The following is a 21260-nucleotide window of genomic DNA, read 5'->3' on the forward strand; positions in this document are numbered from 1 at the left end:
TGAGAATGCGGCTGTTCCCTGGTTCACTGTGGAAGCCATCTCCAAATTAGCTATCACATATGGAAACTGGAGACCAGAATTTTAGGAAAAGAGATTAAGGCATCTCACTTGGGGGGGTGGGGGGTGTCTTTTTATTTTTTTCTTTTTTTAAAAAAAAAATACTGCAACTGGAACAGTTTCTGATCTCAAAAGGCAAGCCTCTCTTCCCGTGTGATCTTTATAATTTACACTCTTTTCCGTGAGCTTTCTTACCTCCCTGTTTTTATATCTCTCCATAGTCTCTATTCACACATATATCCATTATATTAGTAGTGGAATTATTTTTATTTATTTATTTATTTATTTTTGCTTTAGTACTTGTACCCTCACACACACTCTCCCGAGAACCAGAAGTCGGTTGGGTGTTTATATAATGAAGAATTATGGGGCTGTTTGATCGAGGTGTTCAAATGCTTTTAACCACCGTTGGTGCTTTCGCTGCCTTCAGTCTGATGACCATAGCTGTGGGAACCGACTATTGGCTCTACTCCAGAGGGGTTTGCAAGACCAAAAGTGTCAGTGAGAATGAAACCAGCAAAAAGAACGAGGAAGTTATGACCCATTCTGGATTATGGAGAACCTGCTGCCTAGAAGGTATTTGATTTCCCATCTCCTCCCCCTCTCCACCTCACCCCTCCCCTTCTCACTCCCCCTCCCCACCCTCCTCCAAATAAGTCCCCTTTACATTCCACCATTTTCTTACTTCACTCTTTCCACCGCAGATCAAGGTTGGCTGGGTTAGTTTCAGAGGAAAGAAAATTAATAAGCAAAAACCATACTCAACTCTCAAACCTCAACCATCCCCTTCCCTTCAACCTCTTCATTGGAATCATCTGTGATATGATGAAAACAATCAGAGATTGTCTTTAAAAGTCGAATGAGCTCTGCCTGCTTTGGAATCATTAGGATTTGCCATTTGGTGTAGCATTGCCATTTACAAGGGGGGAAAATAATTGCTTCTCTCAACACACTGCTCCTCTTTTCGTAATGAAGAATTCGAAAATGCTCTTCCTTTGCCCCTCCTCCACCCCTTACTCCCCAAAAGTCCCAGACACATCATCATCTGCAAATCTCCTTAAAAAAAAAAAAAAAAGAATCTGTTGTTTCTAAGAATCCGTATTTGGTAAATCCTAATTATTCCAGGATCTCAAGCTGAGTTCAAGAGCATTTCGTAATGTCTATGAGCCACACATATCTTTTGGGGTGACTGACTGCGTGTGTGTATGTGTGTGTTTTAACGTTTACAAAGTCTAAAAATACATACGTCTCTCGCAGGAAACAAGCCCAAGTTCTAATAAACAGCAATTCACTTGAGGGTTCGGCTGAGAACCAATTCACTTGCACGCAGAGTGACATGTCTGTTATCCAGAAGGGACAGCAGCATTGCAGCCAGCTTGAGCATCAGACATTGTGCAGGGAGGCCAGGAGCGAGGCGAGGGCTTGGGGAGCCTGAAAGGGGAAAGGGGGGGGCAGTGGACTAGGGGTGTCAGCTGTTTGCCTTGATTTTGCAGGGTCACTGAGACGTGTGTGTCTGTGCATGTGCTGTGGGCCAAGGGGTCCCCGCGGTGTAAAGCCTGGGAGCTCAGGGTACAGATGAAGGCATGTGTTTCTGAGATACATTAACAAGCACAGAAAAAAAAAAAAAAAAGAAAAGAAAAAAAAACTCCTGCAGGTCATACAACCTGCATTTAGCAACAGACTTGAATATGAGGGACTGCATTCGAACGGCTATGTATATATATATCCATATCTGTATGTACAAGCTACAGCTACCCATAGAAGGACGTGAACAGAGAGCTACATGTTTGTGTGGAGAGAAAGGCTTATGTGCTTTGCTTCTGACATGAACCAGTGCCGGAGGCTGTTTGAGGCAGCGCTGGGAAGCGGGGACTGCAGGATTGTTTGTTAAGCTCAACATGGGATAGCGATGCAGACACTCGAAGCCAGGAGATGGGGGAGAAGAGAGGGAAACGGATGGGAGAGGGAGAAACTGATGTGGCCCCAGGGTCTAACCCAAACTGTGCAAAAGCCGCTCTTTGGGAAATGGTTGTGTCTGGGAAAGAGCACCGTTTCGTGCCCCCCTCCCCACATTCCTGGTGCAAACGGTTGAGTGATGGCTGAACATGTTTTGAATAGCTAAGTGACTTCATTGAGCGATGGTCTGTTTGACGCATACTGCATTTTGTGCCCTTTCTCAATCCAAACCGCTGCCTTGAACATAGTCTGCAGAGGAGCTCTATGCTGAGTGCTCTGTGCTCTTCCCCAGCCAGAGAATCAATATCAGGAAATTAATAGGGACTGTTTTAAACACACCCGTCCTTAAAAAATGAAAAGCCTTTCAAGTAGCTTGTCATTAGCAGTGGAAAGGCTTCCATTTAATTAAACATTTATGGCAGACTTCTCTTCCCAAAGAGAAGAAAAGCAAAGTGAATGAGAGTTGCTTTAGGGAAATGATCGTAGTAGCAATTTGCCTTCCTTGGATTTTAGTTAGAGGGATGGAGATAGGCAGCCAAGAAATTAGAGGAAAGACGGGACATTATTTTAGGAGAAATATACTCAGAAATTGGTAAGTTAGCATAAATATACTTTGTTATCAGGGATTTTCTTACAAATTCTTCAGACTGTGTTCTCTGAAACAGTTTATAATTCCCAGAAGGGAAGAGGCCTAGAGGTGACTTTGGATCACTTGTGTATTAAAAAGCTGAAGTATTTTCTTTTAAATTCCATCTGTTTGGTGCCTACGTCCCCAAATTTGCTGCCCATCCCCTTCAACTTTCTCTCCACGCTGCACCTCCTGTCACCCTCCACCCCTACCTCTCCCCACCCTGAGCTATCCGTAAAAGGGTTAGCATTACAACACTTTCCCAAGGGTTGTGTGATGCTCAGCAGGAACTGTGGGTTTGGCCCCTCTCCCAGGTGTGGGGCTTCCAGGCAGTGAGGGCAGGGCTGGGCCAAGCTCCCTTCGGGACTCTATTCCCTTTCCACTTGCAGCCAAGGCCCAGGCAGGAAGGGTGGGTGCTTGGAGACCCCCATTCAACGTGGCCTTCAATTTCCAAAGCATCTGTCTCTATGGGGCTCTGTAGGTTGGGACCGCCTTCGGAAGTTGGGCTTTGGCCCCTTAGGAAGTGGTTTAAAGATTTTAAGCCACTTATTTTCACAGACTGCACTGATTTCCGAAGACTGTTAAGAGCATTTATTTCTGAAGATTGGCATAGACGGTTCTCTTGGGGTGTTCCTCTCCTTCCTTTCTGGAGCATTCAAAATAGGGTCAGCCCTTACGGAGATCATGTTGTCAGCGTTTCACCCGTTCCCCAATCTATGTTTTCTGTGTGAGAACTTGGACTTTCGAAAAAGATTCCCCCGTCACCTCTTTATTGTGTTTCCTGCCCGTACCCCCCAAAAAAGTTGTGAACAGACCTCAAATCGCCCCCAAGAGGCTACTGATAACTCCAGATGGAAAACAACCCTGTCTGCTTCTGATCTCTTCTGCTTTCTGGCTTTCACTCGGGCTTTTTGTCGCCTGAGATGCGTTTTCTTCTCTTCACTTCTTGGTGAAAATAAAAATCAGGAAATAGTTCCCTGCCTCTGTCGCTCCTTCTGAAGTGAATCCGTCTGCTGAAGAATGAGGAGGGTCGGGACCACCTGCTTGTGGTTGACACCCAGCAGGAGAGGAGAGGAACCAAGAAGCAACAACCTTTATTATGTTTCCCTCTGCATAGTGAACAGCAGCATCTCTGTGTGTGAGCTTGAGCTCTCTAGCGGACTGTGAGTCCTTAGTGGGACTGATGGTGTGGGACGGGCTGCGAGAAGATACAGGTAGGTGGAGCCCGATGGGAGAAGTCCTTGAACTTTTCAGGAAAGCTGTGCTAAGTGCCTCCGAACGGAGAGATGAGTTAGCCCTTTCAGGGAACCGTTCAATAAAATCCACAACAGGACCCGAAAACATCATTTCAGTGCGAGGCATCTCTGGGCCTTGCTGCTCAGGATATTAACCTCTGTTGTCACCTAAAGGAATCATCGTCTCCAGAGACAGCAAGAAATTCACTCTGTGTTTGTTCTCTCCTTCGCCTCCCTGCCCTCTGCCCTGGCTCCGCGTCTCCCCCAGAGGATTTCCAGCCCTGCAGAGGAGGAGCCAACGGCAGTACAACGTGGTCTATAGCAGAAACCGCCCTCCCTCTCTCGCCCCTTTCCTTGCCGTGAGGCAGCGCAGAAATCTTCCTCTCTGTCTCCACTGTTCCATTCTCTCTGTTCCATTCCTCTTTCATCCACGGCTTCTCCCGTCTTGGCTTCCGGGTGCTGCTTGCTCACCGTTGCTACCTCCCCACTCCCTTCGAGCAAGAAGTGTCTCCATCTTCTTGAACTGTCTTTGCCAAGTTGAGAGTTGCATACCCTTTGCTTGGCCTGCGGGGTGGCGAGTGCTCCACGCTGGGTCCGGCCCTGGCTCTCTGGTTCTCCAGAAGGAAAACATCCATCTTTTATTTTAGGGATGACAACAGCTTCCCAGATTATGTTGTCTTTTAAGTGTGGGGGTGCTGAGTATGGAAGTTCCTAATGGGCCATCGCTTGATGCAAATATCACCCGAGAATCCCCAAGATAATCTGATTCTTTGTAGGCACTGTGCACACAATACGTGCATAAAAATATTTATCAAGGGATGGATTTTGAAATTCTTCAAATTATTTAGGTGAATTCATACACCATAAGGACATGTGACAAGCGAGTGATCAAGAGAGGGACAAGGGGGTGAGGAAGTCAGGATGGTTGGTTTGTTCCTCCTGGTGCTTCTTTTTTAAAAGAATAATAACGAGTCACAAGATTCATTAATTCAGTTCAGAAGGAGTCCGTCATTAGGGTTGTGCAGCTCCTAATTGGCTAGTGGAAAATTATCAGCAGACTCTCTGCAAGCAAGGAAAAAATAACCGATCGATTTTCTCCCCTTTTCTGCTTTGAAAGTACACCAAAGTCCAGTTGGATTGTAATAGTCACCAGAATAGACACTTTGGGTAGAGAGCAGCCATTACGGACCCTCCCCATTTCGGTACTCCAGAACCTTCTATTCTCTAGCAAACCTCCCCCACGAAGCACCCAGGTCTTGGGTTCTGACCAGCGCTTTTCCAAAAAGCCAAGCCCCACATTCCTAAGCATCCTCTCCTGGGAAGGCAAACTTGAACCCTTTACTGAGGAACAAACTCTGTGAGTCCTTGCCCACTCACACTGCCCTTCCCGCCGCCACCCCGACCCACAGCCGCCCTTTACCGCTGAGCAGAACTAGGCACACAGAAGCGACATCACATATGAAGGCCACATAGGCAGAGCCATTCAGAACTTGAATCCAAGCCCCTCGCTTCCACCCTGCGAGCCTTCAGAGGGCTCCTACGCACATACCCTGGCCTACTGTGGCCCTGTGCTCATAGACACTGTTAGCCCTGGATTTTATTCTGTGTCCCATTAAGTGTCCCCCATCGAGGACCCAGCCTGAGCTTGCCAGGAAATCTGGGTTCTGACGTGCCTGACTCTCCAAATGCCACTCACTCCAGCTGCCGTGCGCCTTGCGGAGTGACCATTTTGCCGTAAACCCCCTCATTCCTGCGAGGCCGAGGGAATGTGATACTGAACTTCAGGCCAGACCCACCAAGCGCCTCTTTGGGTTTTGCTCTTTCATTTTCGGAAGTGTCCTCAATGTCAACTTTCCATTGGTTTTATGTTTGCAAACATTTTTCAGGAAACAGCAAATTTTGGTCCCCTGGAAGTCATGGAAGTCTTCAGAGGAAGCTTCATGGCCTGTGGGATGGTTGAAAGAATTTCGCAGCCACACAGGCCTGGGTTCATTCCAAGCACTGCAGCCTGGGAGATCCCGGACAGGCTCTTTCTCCTCTCCAAGCCTGTTTCCTTCTCCGAAATAGCGTTCTCACGGGGTGGTTTCTCTGACGGTCATGCCTGCGGTTGCAATCAGGCACCCCAACCTGCACCCCTCCTACAGTCCTCCTGACTCTGTCTTCTTACCACCTTCTAGCACAGTACCTGGTCTCCTCGTGATATTTGGTGTCTTTCTCCACCCCCGGACTGTGCGCTCCAGGAGGGCAGGGACTGCGATCTGTTTTTGCATGTTGCTGTAACCATGGCAACTGGGACGTTGCAAGCCACCAACCCGCCTTTGTCGGGGCAGGAAACGTAGGACAGGTGGGGATTCAGAAATGGCGGCCCCTTCACACCATCCCAGGGCTGTTCTTTCAGGGATACACAGCGATCGGTGGTGGCAAAAGCATCCTTTTTTTTTTTTTTTTTTTTTTGACATTCCAGAAAATAGTGAACTTGACACAGAGGAGAGCTGGTAGGGGAGGCGTGTTGGGCTGGGGGTGGGGGGCTGGTTAGGGCAGGGAAGAGAAAGAGAGAGAGCAAGAGAGAGAGGGAGGGTGGTGCTCAACACACAAAGGATAAGAATAAGGAAAGATAACAAAAAGGAAAGTGAAGAAAAAATAAATGCCTGAGAAGGAAGTGCTGGGGGGGATGAGCATCCTCTAAATAGATCCTGGCCACGCTTTCCTGCCTCCATATCACTCACGGTGGCTGGCATGGGGATGCTCGGGGACAGCTTCCCCTGAGTGTTCGCTTTCAGGTTGGGGGGTGGGGGGAGGAGAAGATCCCGGACGAATAATGCAAAAGATTTTTAACCTGTTCAAAATTCGATGGTTCCGTCTAGCCTCAAATATAAGTATTTTGGCCTTCCCGCCGCCTGTATTCAAATGATACATGCATTTTCAGTTTCTTGGTCAGTTTACAGGTACGGATCGGACCATTCCTTTGCTCATTTATTTGTTAAATCTTGGATGAAGTTCTGCAAAATGCCAGGTGGAAGTCAGGATGGGAAGTGGCTCCTTTCGGGGTCACTGCCCTCAGTCCTTACAGCCCACTGGGAGAGGTAGGCCCTAATTCAAAGAATAGACATACACACATACATGTAAATTACAACCATGATAAGGGCTCTCAAGGAGGTCACATGGGACTGCGAGTTCATAATATCAAGATTATATCTAATCAGAGAAGACTTCCCGGAGGAGGGGACATGAGAATGAATATTTGAAGGAGTAGGAGTTAATTGGGTAAAGAGAGGAAGAAAGACCATTCCGGGTCAGAGGGCAATGAGTGCAGAGATCAGTGAGGAAGAGGAAGACAAGGCCTGAGTGAAGGCTGGTGGCTGGAGAACAGAGCTGGGGGGTGGGGTATAGGGTGGGGGACAGTGCTGGAGAGTGTGGGGATGGGGGTGCAGAAGTAGTTAAGTCCCAAAGGTGTGTTAGTCTTGTTAAAAGGTTTTGCTCTTTGACTTCTGGCTTCTTGCTTATAAACTGTGTGACCCTGGATTAGTTAATCTCATCTCTGTGCCTCCTTTGTGCCATCCGTTTAGTGGAGACGACAGTGACCACCCTTTGGGTCGTTATGAGGATTCAAGCCCCGCTCCCTGCTCTTCTTGTCATGCTCCTCCTACTTCCATCCCAATCTAATCATGCTGGTCTCTCTGGCCTCCCAACTTCCCCTGACAGTACAGAGAAGGGAGGGAATAGATCGACTCAACTCCAATCAAACAAAATTCAAAATCAGCTCAGTGGAAGGGTTGACGGCAGATGCCAGCCCTGAGCTAACATGGGAAGGCAGTGGGGAGCAGGCCCCCACCGGCCCGAGAACCGTCCATGCCAGTCCCCACCGGGGATACTGAAAAGCAGGCATCTCAGTCCATATCAGACATTTGAGGTAGCCTGTTGCCACCTCCACTCCCCCTCCCACAAATTCAGAGAGATTCCTGGCATCTCTCCTAATCGGTTAGGATCATCAAGGATGCGAGCTGGAATTTGAATGAGGCTCAATTATATCCAGCAGACTTTTTGAAAATAGGAATGAGAGAGGAGAGATGCTCATCCCCGATGCAAAGGAATGCATGTCAACCATTGTGAGATCATCGGTGAGCTGTGTGGGTCTCACGATATCCTGGTCCTCTCTCCCGGGTACGAGAGGCCTTCTTCTCCCACTTCCGTTCTCCCCTTGGTTCCAAGGCACGATCAGTCATAAAGTGAACTATCTACTGAAACAGCTTTTGGTGGAGGGGAGAACAAATTTAATGGACACATCAATTGTAAAACATGCTCAAGGTTCAGAAACCTTGGAACCTAAAATATGTGCCTTAGAAGGAAAGAAAGATGGTAAGCTATCTTGCTGGCAGAGGGAAATGCAGGCAGGGTGCTGAGAGAGCCCAAGGGATTTCGCCAGCACACAGCTGGTGCCTGTCCCGTGACTCAGGGAGCAGCAGAGGACAGAAGAATGTGGTCCCACCAGCACCTTTCTCGACAAGGTATATAGGGTGATAGTGGACCTCTGTCCAACAGCCATTCCCTGAGCACTAGCAGGTACTGTGCAAGGGTCTAGGATGGAGTCAAAGGCTCTGTCCCTGCCCTCGGGCAAGAGGGACTTCTCATCCAGCACAGGAGACACACCAGTGAGAAGACAACAACAGCACAGCACGAAACATGAGCGCAGGGGATTCTGGGAGCACAGAGACTGGATGCCGCAGGAGACCAGGTCCTGAAGGATGCATAGGGGTGAGCAACGTAGGGAGAGGAAGAGCACCTCAGACTGAAGGAAGGGCCGAAACAGATGCCCAAGCCGCCATGCGAGGGTCCCGCGCTGCTGGAAGAGAGAAGGCAGGGAGGAGTGAGCGTGGGAGGCCGTGCGGATGCGCTCCCAAAGGAACAGAACGGCTCACAAGGCAGTATGTGTTTCAGCATGGGAGAAACAGAGGCCCAGTAAGGCGCAAGCGAGGGCAGCCAGTGGCTTTGGCCATCAGCGAGCTCATTGAATGTGAAGGCTGTCCCCGAGGGCATCAGGGCTTGGCCCGGAGCTGGTGAGCTTTACTGGGAAGGAGTGAGGCACGACGTGCAGGTTGTTGCAGTGAGCAGGTGACTTCCGCAGAGCTGGTTATAGTAAACAGAGGGAAGATAGAAGATTATAAGGGATGCACAAAACAGGTGCATTGAGGTCCTCCCTTCTCTTCTGACGTCCCACTATAACGCCCCACCCCCCCGCCACCTGCCACGGTTGCAAAGATGCAGGAAATCTCTGCTCAGATGTCACCTTCTCGAGGAGACTTCCTGACCACCCTCTTCTAAAGAAGCCCCTAGTTCTGTCACCCTCTTTCCTTTCCCTCTTCAACCTTTAACATTGACTTTTCCCTTCCTAGCATTTACTTGTCTGTGATCTGTGCCCCTCTCTAAGACTCTATGCTCCATGAAGGTGGGTGCCATGTCTGCCGTAGCCCAGAGAGAGAGAGAGAGAGGGAGTGCTAAGGAGCCCCACGTTGGATGAATGACTAAAGAAACCGCTCCAGCCCTCAAGGAGCTCCCATCGAGGGAGGGGACAGACAGGCTCCGACAAAAACTCCCAGCATCCTCCTGACCAGTCTTTTCTCCTAGGCTTGGCTGGAACCACACAGTGAAAGACTCGAGAATAGGCAGGTGTTCCCACTTGCATCCTGCACCTCTGGAGGCTCTCCGGGGCGGGGTGCCTCCTGGCCACAGCTTTGGCATAAAGCCTCAGGAAGCTGATAAGCCCTCCAGCGCCAGCTCCCTCCGGGGAAGCAGTCACCTTTTCTTGCGATCTAAATCCTTGTTCATTATCACCTGGCCCAGAGGCACTGACTTAGCAGCTGCTGTGTCTGCTCTCAGGAGCCAAGAGTCTTTATTCCCTCTTCCCCGAACTTCCTTGACCTTGGGTCGTCTTCCAGCTGCTAACAAGAATGCTGAGGATTAAGTGTGCGATCCCAGGTGCATGGTTGCTGCGGTGTTGTTGGGCGGGGAATCAGCACCTTGCTTTGCTACACCAGCGACAGGCCATTTAAGACCCCCAGCGCCAGCTTCTCTCTGGCCTGGCTATGGGGCAACATTCACTAGTGACTGCTAGTGAGACAGGCTGCTGCTGACCCTGAGACCTTTATTCTAGTCTTGCCCTTTTGCTCCCCTCTCTTGCTTTCTCTGCACAAAGGATCATGCATTCTTTCCTGTCACTTCCCTCCCCGCACCTCTGATCCTTCATCCTCCTTGAATTGATCCTAAGGTTGGAAACCCTTCTCCCCAGTTTTCCTCTGATATCTTTTGCAAAGAAGGCAACCCCGGCATCACTTCGAAACTCACAGTAACTCTAATAGTAACAGCTAATCACTCACTGAGTTCTTCCTTGGTGCTAAGCACTATCTAGATGCTTTCCAGAGGTTAGCTCTTATTTAACCTTTATGATTCTGAAGGTATGTGCAGCGATGCCCATTATCTCCATCTTAAGAGGCTCAGAGAAGTAACTCAGCCAAGGTCACACAGCAGAGCTGGTAGGGCTGGGATTCCAGCCCAAGCCTGTCCATCCCTAAAACTTGTGCACAAACTTCTGTTACGCTAAGTGTATTTACAATTTTCCCCTAGCCCCCAGATATAGAGATAAATTTCTAGGAGAAATTGAAGGCAAGACCGAGCAGAAATTGTCACGTGCACTCCGCACTTGATGAAGTCTTCAAAGCTGTGACGCTTCAGTCGGATAGGCTCCTTACCCAGGGCAGAGTGGGGACAAGGGGAGGGGCTGTGAGTGGTTCCTTATTGCTTTGAAAACAGAAGAATGCCTCAAAATGCACAGACATCTTTTTCTTTGTAATCTACAGATATATATATATATAGATATATATATATATATATCTATATATATATATATAATCTTCTCCCCCTCTGCCCAGAGGGCCTGTTCCCAACCACATTCTGCTTGTCTCCAGGATTCGGCTAACTTGCCACCTCCCCAGCACCTCAGCTGCCCCCACGTAGGTGACATCCCATCTCTCTTTCCTTCCACAGCGTCCACACATGCCTCTAACACATCGTCCACCTTCCCTTTGCTCGTTTCCGGCTCTGTCTCCACTTCTAGACTAAAATTTCCCTTAGCCACTTCATCAACAAAATTCACTTGGTTCCTACGTGTCAAGTACCGCTTAGGCTCCGGTTTAAAAAGGGCGAGAGGATGTCGCCCCGCCCTCCAGGAGCTTTTGCTTTAGTGAGGGATGTAGGGACATGAGCAAGCACACTCGGGGTGGGGACCCTGCTCCAGGAAGAGGCATGAGAGAGCACGGAGTGTTCAAGGGACCACACAAGGTTTCTGGTATTGCCCAGAGGGGTGGGAGGAGAAGGTATTAGTACCATGGGACAAAACTGGACAGAGCCCACATCGTGGAGGGACAGCTACGCTGTGCAGAGACTAGAGAGGAGATTGTCAAGAAGGGAACGACTCTGTCAAACTGGTACCTTGGAGGATGGTTCGAGAAGTAGGGCTGGGCGGGGGAGGACAGAGAAGGGATTCCAGGAAGGAGAGGACTGTGCAGTCTGGCAAGTGATGAAGCAGCCGACCCAGGGCAGAGGCCTGACCCCAGAGGATCCACAGGACCTGGGGACTATTGTTGAATAAGATGTGACCGTGAGTGACCTTGTCTGAGATGGGGCAAAGAAGAGAAACTTGCAGGGAGAAGTTGGGACCTTTCATCTTGGATAGAGGAATTCCATACCTGTGTCCGCCCAGGCCTCGCCCAGGGCCAGGCATGTAGTAGGAGCTCGGTGAGTGTTGTGTTGAAGGAATGAATGAAGAAAAAGGCATAGAACGTAGCTTTGCATCCCAAGATCAGGATACATATTAATGTCAGATTTTCTCCAGCACAATCATAATCAAAGGATATTCCAGGCAGACCTGGGTTCAAATCTCGACCCTGTCCCTTACCAGCTAGGTGACCTTGGGCAAGGAATGTCACCTCACTGACTTGATTTCCTCAAGGGTAAATGGGGAAAGTTGTATCTCACTCCTGAGCTGGCTATGACATTTTTGGTAAGATGTTCCACGTCAAGTGTTTAGCAACAGGCTAGCTCAGAGTGCGTGCTGATTGAATCCCACAGGCGCGCTTATCCAACTGGGGGCTTGTTACGGATCACACCTCTTGACCTAGCCAGGGGCTGCAAACGGTGACCTGTGCGTGAGTTGGGTGTAGCCCTCAAATCTTCCACAAATGAAGAGCTTGCCCACAAAAATCCCTATTTTCAGCTTCTCTTGAGAAAAACAATCTAGTTTTTGTAAGCACGGGCCCCCTTTTCCTATCTGGCCACAATTGGCAGGGGCGCAGCAGGCAGCAGCTGTCCCTCCAGGTGTGGCAGGGGCTCTGCGGTTCCCCCCAAAGTCCCCTCTGCTCCCAAGCATCTTCCCTGGCTGCCCGCCTCAAATGCCCAGTTCATCTGATGCCAATGGTAGTTTGTAGACAGAGTCTTTGTCTTCTGATGGCCCCCAGTGCTGGAAATGTAAGTCAACCAAGAGCAGCTCAGGCAGGGCAGAGCCACTAACGGAATGAGGGAAGCTGTGCCTCTGGAAACAAACGCATGGGGAGCCAATGTCCCCTGGCAGCAGCTGCTGACAGAGATTGATTAGGGGGAGAGGGAAGCCAGCCTCACCGGCCCCCTTTCGCAAAGCATCTCTACAGTAACTTGCTGCTTGTAAACAGAGGCTCTCACCCATTTTATGCCACCCCCATAGCTTCTCGCTCAGAGGTTGACATTTTCTGACCTTGACCCCAGTTCAGGGAAGCGCACCCTGACATGCAGACCACGTGGTGAGCTTTATTCAATAACTAAACGGCAGGCAGGCTCCGGGGAGACAGCCCACACTGTCGCCCCAGCTGAGGAGAGAGGGCGGGGGTGTTGATGGAGCGCGGGGGCACGGGGGAGTCTCTGCTTTCCGTGGTTGCCTCAGGAAGCTTCAGAGAGAAGAGGGAAATTTCCGGAGTCTTTGGCAGGGGGGAGGGGGCGGCAGTTTGCCGGGAGGTGGGAGGTGCCCAGCCATTGCTCTGGACGGATAGGATATGAACGTGAAGCCGTGCAGTTGGATCCAGGGAATGCTCACATCTGATCCCGGCTGACACGTGTCGGATGCTTGGTATGCCAGGTTCTGTGCTGATTCGTGGGGTTCAGAAACCTGGGGAAGGGGTTCTGCCCTGCTCCCTGCTGCTGACATCACCCGTCCTCTTCCCAGCCTCTCCTCCCTACTTCGTTGTCTTCTTCATACTTCCCACTCCCTGAATTTGTGTACGGTGTATATTATTTCTCTCCCAACCAGAACAGAAACCCTGGGGGACCAGGGTCCTTTGTCTGTCCTATTTACTACCATAGCCCCAGGACTAAGATCAGTGTCTGGCACATAGTAGGTACTTAGTAAACGTTTGTTGGATGACAAAATACATGGCCCTGCTCTGAAAGAGATAGAGGCCTTGCAGAAGAGACAGAGCCGTATGAGAAGCATTGCCAGGGAGCTCCCACACGGATAAAGTTGTGGGTATGGGCGGGACGAGACAGCAGATCTATTTGGGGAGGTCAGGAAAGGGATTCTTAGGAAATGCCCTCTGCAATGGGTTTTGAAGCATGAATAGGAGCTTGCCAAGTAGATCTGAAGAGAATGGTGCGCAAAGAAGGACATGACACTACCTGAGGATGCCCCATGTGGGTGGGACCAAGGAGAGAGCAGGGGGCCTGTTCGAGAGCAGCATTTTCTTTTCTTTTTTTTTTAAAGATTTTGTTTATTTATTTGACAGAGATCACAAGTAGGCAGAGAGGCAGGCAGAGAGAGAGGAAGGGAAGCAGACTCCCTGCTGAACAGAGAGCCCGATGCGGGGCTCTATCCCAGGACCCTGAGATCATGACCCGAGCCGAAGGCAGAGGCTTAAACCACTGAGCCACCCAGGCGCCCCAGCATTTTCAAACACTGATGGAAACACTAAGCCCCTGGGAGTCTTACTGACCAGCTGGTGGTGATTCCGAGGGGGTCGATGCAGGGGCTGAGACGCCGTTTCTAGCTTCCAGGTGAGGGTGATGTCACAGGTCTGCAGGCCATGCTTTGAGAAACAAGGTTTTGGAACATGGCCAAAGGACACGGATCTAAATCCTGACTGTGCCACCAGCCAACTGGGCCTGTTTTTGCTCACCTCTGGAATGAAGATAGTGGTCTTCCTCCCAAGCACTGAATAAGTTCAGAACACTTGAGTTGGGTAAAGCCATTAGTTCAGTCCCTGGCCCCTCCCATCAGCATGTTTCCGCTAATGTGATTATTTAGGGTTAAAGGTGGTGCCCACAGGTGTGACAGGAATGGATGGTTTTCCCTGAGTGCTGATGGTGTTTGAGGATCTCCTGTGTGTTGGGCCGTGTCCTAAGGACCACATGCATGTCACCTTGCTTAGGCCACAGAGTACTCTGTGACTTGCGGGTCATGATTTTTTATCTTCCCGGTAGGAAACAAAGGGAGCGTATTCACCTCCTATGACTGCTATAGCAAATCACCCCAAGCTTAATAACTTAAAATAATACCAACTTATCACCCTTAGAGTTCAGGAGCTCAGGAGTCTGGAACTGGCCTCTCTGGTCTGAAATCAAGGTGTCAACAGGGCTGTGTTCCTTCTGGAGGCTCTAGGGGTAAATCTGTTTCCTGGCCTTTTCCAGTTTCTAGAGATGGCCCTTGTTCTATTGGGTCAGAAGGGCTTCCTCCATCTTCAAAGTTGGCAAGTGCCAGGCACAGTCCTTCTCATGTGGCACCCCTCTGACTCTTGACTCTTCTGCCTCCTTCCTCCACATTTAAGGACCCTCGTGATTACATCGGGCCTGCCTGGATAATCCAGGATAATCTCCCTCTCTTAAGATCAGCCGATTAGCAACCTTAATTCCCCCTTGCCATGCAGTGGAACATATTTGTGGGTTACAGGAATTGAGATGTGGGCACCTTCAGCAGGCCATCACTCTGCCCAAAACAGGAGGTGAGTGTTTAAAGATCCCCTAATGTCACAACCTCAGAATGGTACTCCTGGAGGGTATTTTAGAGCTTGTATCAGGAAGGATTAGACTAGACAAGTAACAGAAACATAAAATGAACAGAGGCTTAAATAAGACAAAAGTTTATCCTCTCTTAAGTAAACCAATCTGGAGACATGTAGTACAAGCTTGGTGTACAGGTGCCACAAAGAGGTTAGCAATGCAAGCGCCTACCAGCTCCCTGCTCCACCATCCCTCTGGTGTGGCCTTCAACCTCACAGTCTATAATGGCTGCCAGAGCTCCAGCCACTGTCCTCACGTTCCAGGCATCAAGGTGGAGAATGGCACAAAGAGACACAGGCAGAGGGCACCTATCACATGTTCTTAAGGGAGTTTCCTAAAAGATATCACATAACATTTTTGCTTTGGTCATTAGCCAGAAGTGTCACCTGACCATACATTCCTTCTAAAGAAGTCTAGAAAAGAGCATCTTTATTCCAGGTTGAGGGAAAATATCTACCAGTACATCCAGGGAGCTCATCTAGTCCAGATCTTGTGGCCAAAGAACTTGAGGCCCAGAGAGGGAGGGGACCCCACCAATGCCATCAAGCCAGCCAACAACACTCCAGGACCTGTACATCCTGCTCCTTCCCGGCATTTAGTGTAGAGCCTCCAGCACCCAGCAGGGCACTCAGGACATAGTAGGAGCTCAGTAATAGTTGTGGGACTAAAGGACTTTTGCCATCCTGCAACACCAAACAATGTCCCTCTCTCTGGGCAGGGCTGCCTGTGCTCCTGGATCTCTATCCCGTTGCTCCCACTGACACCTCTGTGCACCCTTGAGTGAGCTCCAGGCTTCTCTACCTGTCCCATGAAGTCACATGGAAGGGCAGCAGAATCTGGCCAAAGGGAGCCTTCAGAGAGCATTGAGACACAGAGGGATGGGGACATCTGCTTGGAGACTGGGCTTTATGTCTGGGGGGTGGGGGTGGCCAAAAACCGTCTGGCATTCTGCAGTGGCAGTGTTCACGCCAACACGGTGAAGTGGGGGATAGAGACTGATCAAAGCCCGAAGCCAGGCAGCCACCCATCTTCCCACGGGCTGCAAAAGCCAAAGGTTAAGCGTCTGCTGCCCCTGCAAGTTCAGATGTGCGCAAAGACCTTATACTTTCTCAGGCTTTTCTGTTTTTCAAGCCTCTGTCTCCTCAAGCAGGTAATAAGGTTTTTGAGACAGGGGGCTGTCAGATCTGCCTGTGTGCCCCATTGCCTGGTGGGGTGCCTGGCACATGAACACTTGGTCCATAAACATGGGACTGGACGATCAGTCAGAATGAAATAGCCGTGCCAGCATCGGGCACATAGTAGGCTCTCGGCAAACTGTTCTAAGGAAAGAAGGGATAAAAGGAGGAAAGGAGCGAAAGATGAAAAGATGAAGGAAGGGAGGGATCAATTGGCTTGAGTCTTGGCTCGCTGTGGAAGCAGCGGCTTGGAGAACAGGCTGCTCTCCCGGCCTCCGCCCTGCAAGAGCAGAATTCCTTCCCCCAGGACTGAGTTCACAGGAGAACAGAAGAACCTGGCCCGGAAGATCTGTTTCAAAGGGCCTCCCCTCCAGCTTGAGAACACTGTGCCTTTCGGGCTTCCCAGGGGGCCTCGGTGGCCACGGCGCCTGGCACCAGGGTTCCACGGACCTGGCCAGAGGCAGAATAGGTGGGGTGACTGATGCACGCGAGGGAAAGAGTGGTGAAGGGGGAGAGGACGCCTCCCCACCCCCAGCTCCATGTCTAAGACAGTGGCTTAAAAAGGGAGAGAGCCCAGGAGAGCAGGAGGTGGGACCAAGGAAAAAACAGGAAGCAGAAACTCAGCAAAATGAGGTTGGTGCTGCGGGGAGAGCCTGCAGAGGATGGGCAGAGGCCGCTGGGAGGGAGGGAAGACAGCCGGGCATGGGGGCCAGCCCCTCTCAGAGCAGATGGAGCAACAGAGCCACAGGGTCCGTGACAGTTGGTCGGAGAGAAGAGAAGCAGCAGCAGGACTCCGAGAGGGATCTCACCCCAGGCAGGGACAGACACCCCTTTCCAGCCCCAAAAACGCTGCAGGAGGAGAATTCACCCAGACCCAGAGAGTGCAGAGAACCACCAGGCAGGCGACGAATGTTCGTGGACTGAGGGATGAAGCCACAAAGCCTGTGGCCAGGATTTGGGCTAAAATTACAGGCCAGGTGAGAGGACCACACACCAGAGCAGCCTGGCACCATAGATTTTCCCTAGAACCCAACCACATCCTGCCCTAGTTTCTTCCCTGATTGATTAAGCTACACGATCCAACAGAAAGAGCTCTTTCTTTAGGGCCTCAGACGGGCGTGGGTTTGAACCCCGACCAGCTCCACAACCCCGGGGAGGGGGGTTATTCTCTGCCATCTCTCATCTGCCACAGAACCTAGGAATTGTAATGCGTACCACACAGTGCGTTATAAAATTTAAACTAATCTCTATAAAGCACTTGTACACAGAATAGGGGTTCAAACAATCATCGATGTTGCGAATCGAGATTTCCCAGCCTTCCGTCATTTGGGCACCTCCTTCTTTACCTTTGCTGTATCCAGGTACCACCTATACTGTTATTAATTGAACAGTCCTCTTTAACTGGCCCTGTGTTAGCCTCATCCTAAGCAATAACAGACAAGGAATCATTGGCTTGATGCACAAGTGAAAATTCTAACACACGTTAAAAATTCTCCACTTAGATTGGTTGAAATGTTCATCCCTCTACCAACTAAATTCATCCCAGATACCACAACAGCCCAACATTCACTTGGCAAAAGCACCATTCTGACTTATAAACCATCCACCAGGTTGGAAGAAGATGGAGAGACTGGCGTCCCTTCATCGTCATTACTCACTGACTTTCTTTAGTGGCAGGGAGTCACTGGCGTGGAAAGCAAAGAGAAAGTCAGAGGCCAATCCACAGAAATTGCTTGGACTCCAAGAGCCTTTCTGTGGCATAGGGAACACTCAGCTCTTCGTTAAAATTTGACCCATGCTTACATCTCTGGAAGGACAATGGTGTGGACGATAGCGCAAAGAGAGGTCATGAACCTATCTCCCTTGCTGACAGATGGGCTTGAGCTGGAGGACTTGCCCTCTGTTTTCCCATAGGGTCTTCAAGAACCTGAAGAGGGTCAGGAGATGTGAGATGCCCCCTCACAAGACCACCTAAGTGAGAGGAATTCACTCTTTCCTCTGCATCTGCTAGAAGTAAAGGGATATCCTTCTCTACTCTAGAGTCTCTCAAACATCGAGGGATTTGCCCCTAGTGTGAAGAAGTGCTGTGAGATCTCTCAGTAACGATTATCCTTGGGAGTGAGACCAGCCTTGTAGGAATAGTAATGACCATCTAGCATGACAGTAATGGCAGAAAGGACTTGGACGGTCTGGGACAAGTTCACAGTAATGTGGGTTAGGACTCCAGGTGTTGGGTCAGAGCAGAGGAACACAGGTACGTCCTTTTCTACCTTGGGTCCTGACACAACCACTTGGTTTCCAGGCTCTTCTGTAGAGCATGCTCTTGAAATTGTAGCTCAGAACGTCACCCCAAACATGTTTTTCCTGGAGATCCAGCACTGTCTTGTTACAGCCTAGACCGCTGAGAAGAGACAGTTATTTCTTAAGCAGTTGAACAAATCAACACATTATTAAAGGTATAAACTAATTGCGGGGTATTAACGTGGGGGCCTAGAAATAAATCACTCTATGTGGCCATGAACGGAGAGGCTCGGGAAAGAAAGAAAGGATGCCTCAAAGAAAGAATTGAGAGCAGTGTGCTTTCCCTTTGGAGGGGCCTGAGCTGTCATGAACTAGTTGGCTCTAAGAGCCCCCTTTGGGATGACAGGCGTGGGGGAAGTAAGTGTTCTCGCAATGAAGCTGATGGGATTTTAATAGCCAGACAGATGGCCTGAGAAAAAAGGGAAGATTTTTTTTCAAATGAGGGAAAACACTTCCATAGCTTTCCTTCAATTAAAACAAAGTGAGAGCCCTCCGTGTCGGGAAGATTTATCACCATTATTAGTATTGTCAGTTTGGAGGTCTTTTTTTTTAAATAATTGCATAATTAAGCATCAATAATAAAGTAGGGTAGTATTTTACAACAAATTAGAGGGTGTAGATGTCCACTGACTTTCAGTGCAATTATTATCACTTTGGCCTCATTTGATTTCACAATAACGATCCCAAATAATTGTGTTGTTGCTCTTCTTATTTACACAATCAAACATTTATTGCTTATCAGATTTGTTAGTGGGCATCCTCCTAGCAACTGCAGGTTCCACACAAGCCACCGGTGAGCAGCCAGCATCTTGTACCACAAAGCCTAGTAAGAGGAGGAAATGCAAAAAAAAAAAAAAAAAAAAAAAAAAGGAGGCATTCAAAAAGAAAGAGAGGGAAGGAAGAGAAGAAAAAAATCTGCTGAGCAACCCCCCTGGGTGCTGAGGGCTTTCATTGTATCCTCAGAACCACATGTAGCATCTGTCTTAGGGTCTCGTGTAGCAGGGAGGAGACTAAGGAGATAAGAGAATAAGTAATTCATCCAAAGTGGCACAGCTAACAGGTGCAGAGGTGGGAGCCCGTTTCAGGGCTCCCTCTTCACCCTCTTCACTCCAGCAAGTTGCTTCCCACCCTGTAACTCCTTCTGGCATTACCATGCTGTGAGAACCATCCCTGTCCATGGAGATGGGCTATCCAGAGGTTAAAGGCAGCAAATCCACAGGGGAATTCTACCTCCAGGTCTGCCTATGTTACACTTCCTTAATTCAATGAACTGATTCTCCTAATGGCTGAACATTGTAAAGATAACCTAATGGTAGAGGGATTGCTTACCCCCAAGACCATGCAGCCCAGGCATCCTTTATCTGTGCCCAAAATGGACACCATAGCGGAGGAGGAAGTGATGGTCCATAGGAAATATACATGTACCAAGTACGTGTCTACCATGGGCTGGGTACTTTGGGAGCTACCACTGTATAGACTTTCTTTCATTCAATCTCTACCATGTTTCCTGCATGGCAGTAATTCCCATTGCACAGATGAGAGAACTGAGACCAAAAGAAAAATGACCTTTTCAGGTTAGTTGCTGGTGGTGTTTAAATTTAAATCCTAGATACCCAATGGATTCTAAACATTAGTAATCAATTTTACTTCAGCATCAGGGTCATGAATTTCCATAAAGGACAAAAGGAAGGAGTGGGAGAGATTAAGGATGTGGTCTGAAAGAGACTAAGAATAATGGTGGCTGCCCAAGGGACTATGGGTTTAGGTCCTCTCCTGCCTGAAAGCTGACACTCAAGTCCAATTCAGCAAGCACTCACTGGTTGTCAACAATGTGCCCATCCTGTCCCTAAAGCACCAGGTGCCATCCAAAGGTTTGGATTTACTGCCTTCTTCCATTTTAGAAGCTTTTGATGCTGAATAAAAAGATGTACTCTTTTCCCCACAAAAAGATAAAATAATTGAGTTGCTCTTCACTGCGCTGTTTCCAAATAAGAAAGTTCTGGTCTCTGTACTAGGGCGTTTGGAAGCATTCTCTATGTGCTAGGTTGCTGCATTAGTTCGCTTTAGGCTTTGAGCTCCAAACCAACTGCAAGTGAGAGTGGAGGTCTGAAGAAAAAGAAAAAGAGATAAGTCACTGAAATGCAACCCAAAAGAGAAAGAAGATGACAGGTAGACAGACGATGGATAGCTTGATAGATAAATAGATGGATAGATAGATTGATCGATCAATTGATAAGATAGGCAGATCTTGAGTTTCTAACTTATGAAGAAAGCAGATAAAAATTTTTAAATAAAACATAAGACATTATATTTCTATTTTTCATTCCTATTCTTTATTAAAAAAATAAATTTATGGGGTGCTGAGTGACTCAGTCGGTTGAGCAATCAATTCTTGGTTTTGTCTCAGGTTGTAATCTCAGGGTCATAAGATGAGCTCTGCATTGGACTCCATGCTCAACAAGGAGTCTGAGTAGGGTCCTCTCCCTCTGCCCCTGCCCCAGCCTCTGCTCTCTCTTTCTCTCCCTCTCAAATAAATAAATAAAACTAATCCTAAAATTTTCAAAAAATAAAAAATAAATTTATAAAAAGGTTGACAGGAAAAAAGAATAAAAGAGTGAAGGACAGATTCAGAGTTGTTAGATGTGGTGTGCTGGTAAAAATAAAGATACTGGTGAAGAAGGTGATGGTGGTGGTAGTGGCAATGATGATGATAATGGTGGTGGTGGTAATGATAGTAGTGATGGTGGTAGGAGTAGTGGTAATAGTGGTGATGATGTAGGTGGTTATGGTAGTACTGATGGTAGTGATGATGGTTGTAGTGGTGGTGGTGGTGATGGT

The 21260-nt window shown here is 48.9% G+C and overlaps 1 protein-coding gene across 1 annotated transcript in view; it reads left to right on the top strand.

The window, feature by feature from the left end:
- Nucleotides 1-319: 319 nt before the first annotated feature.
- CACNG2 (calcium voltage-gated channel auxiliary subunit gamma 2) overlaps nt 320-21260 on the top strand; it is a 112161-nt gene continuing 91220 nt past the window's right edge. The window contains exon 1 of the mRNA XM_059402100.1: nt 320-633. Within this exon, the coding sequence (XP_059258083.1) occupies nt 423-633 (211 nt within the window). The 5' untranslated portion in view covers nt 320-422. The remainder of the gene's footprint in view (nt 634-21260) is intronic.

This window comes from Mustela nigripes, chromosome 6 (assembly GCF_022355385.1).
Source record: "Mustela nigripes isolate SB6536 chromosome 6, MUSNIG.SB6536, whole genome shotgun sequence".
NCBI lineage: Eukaryota > Metazoa > Chordata > Mammalia > Carnivora > Mustelidae > Mustela > Mustela nigripes.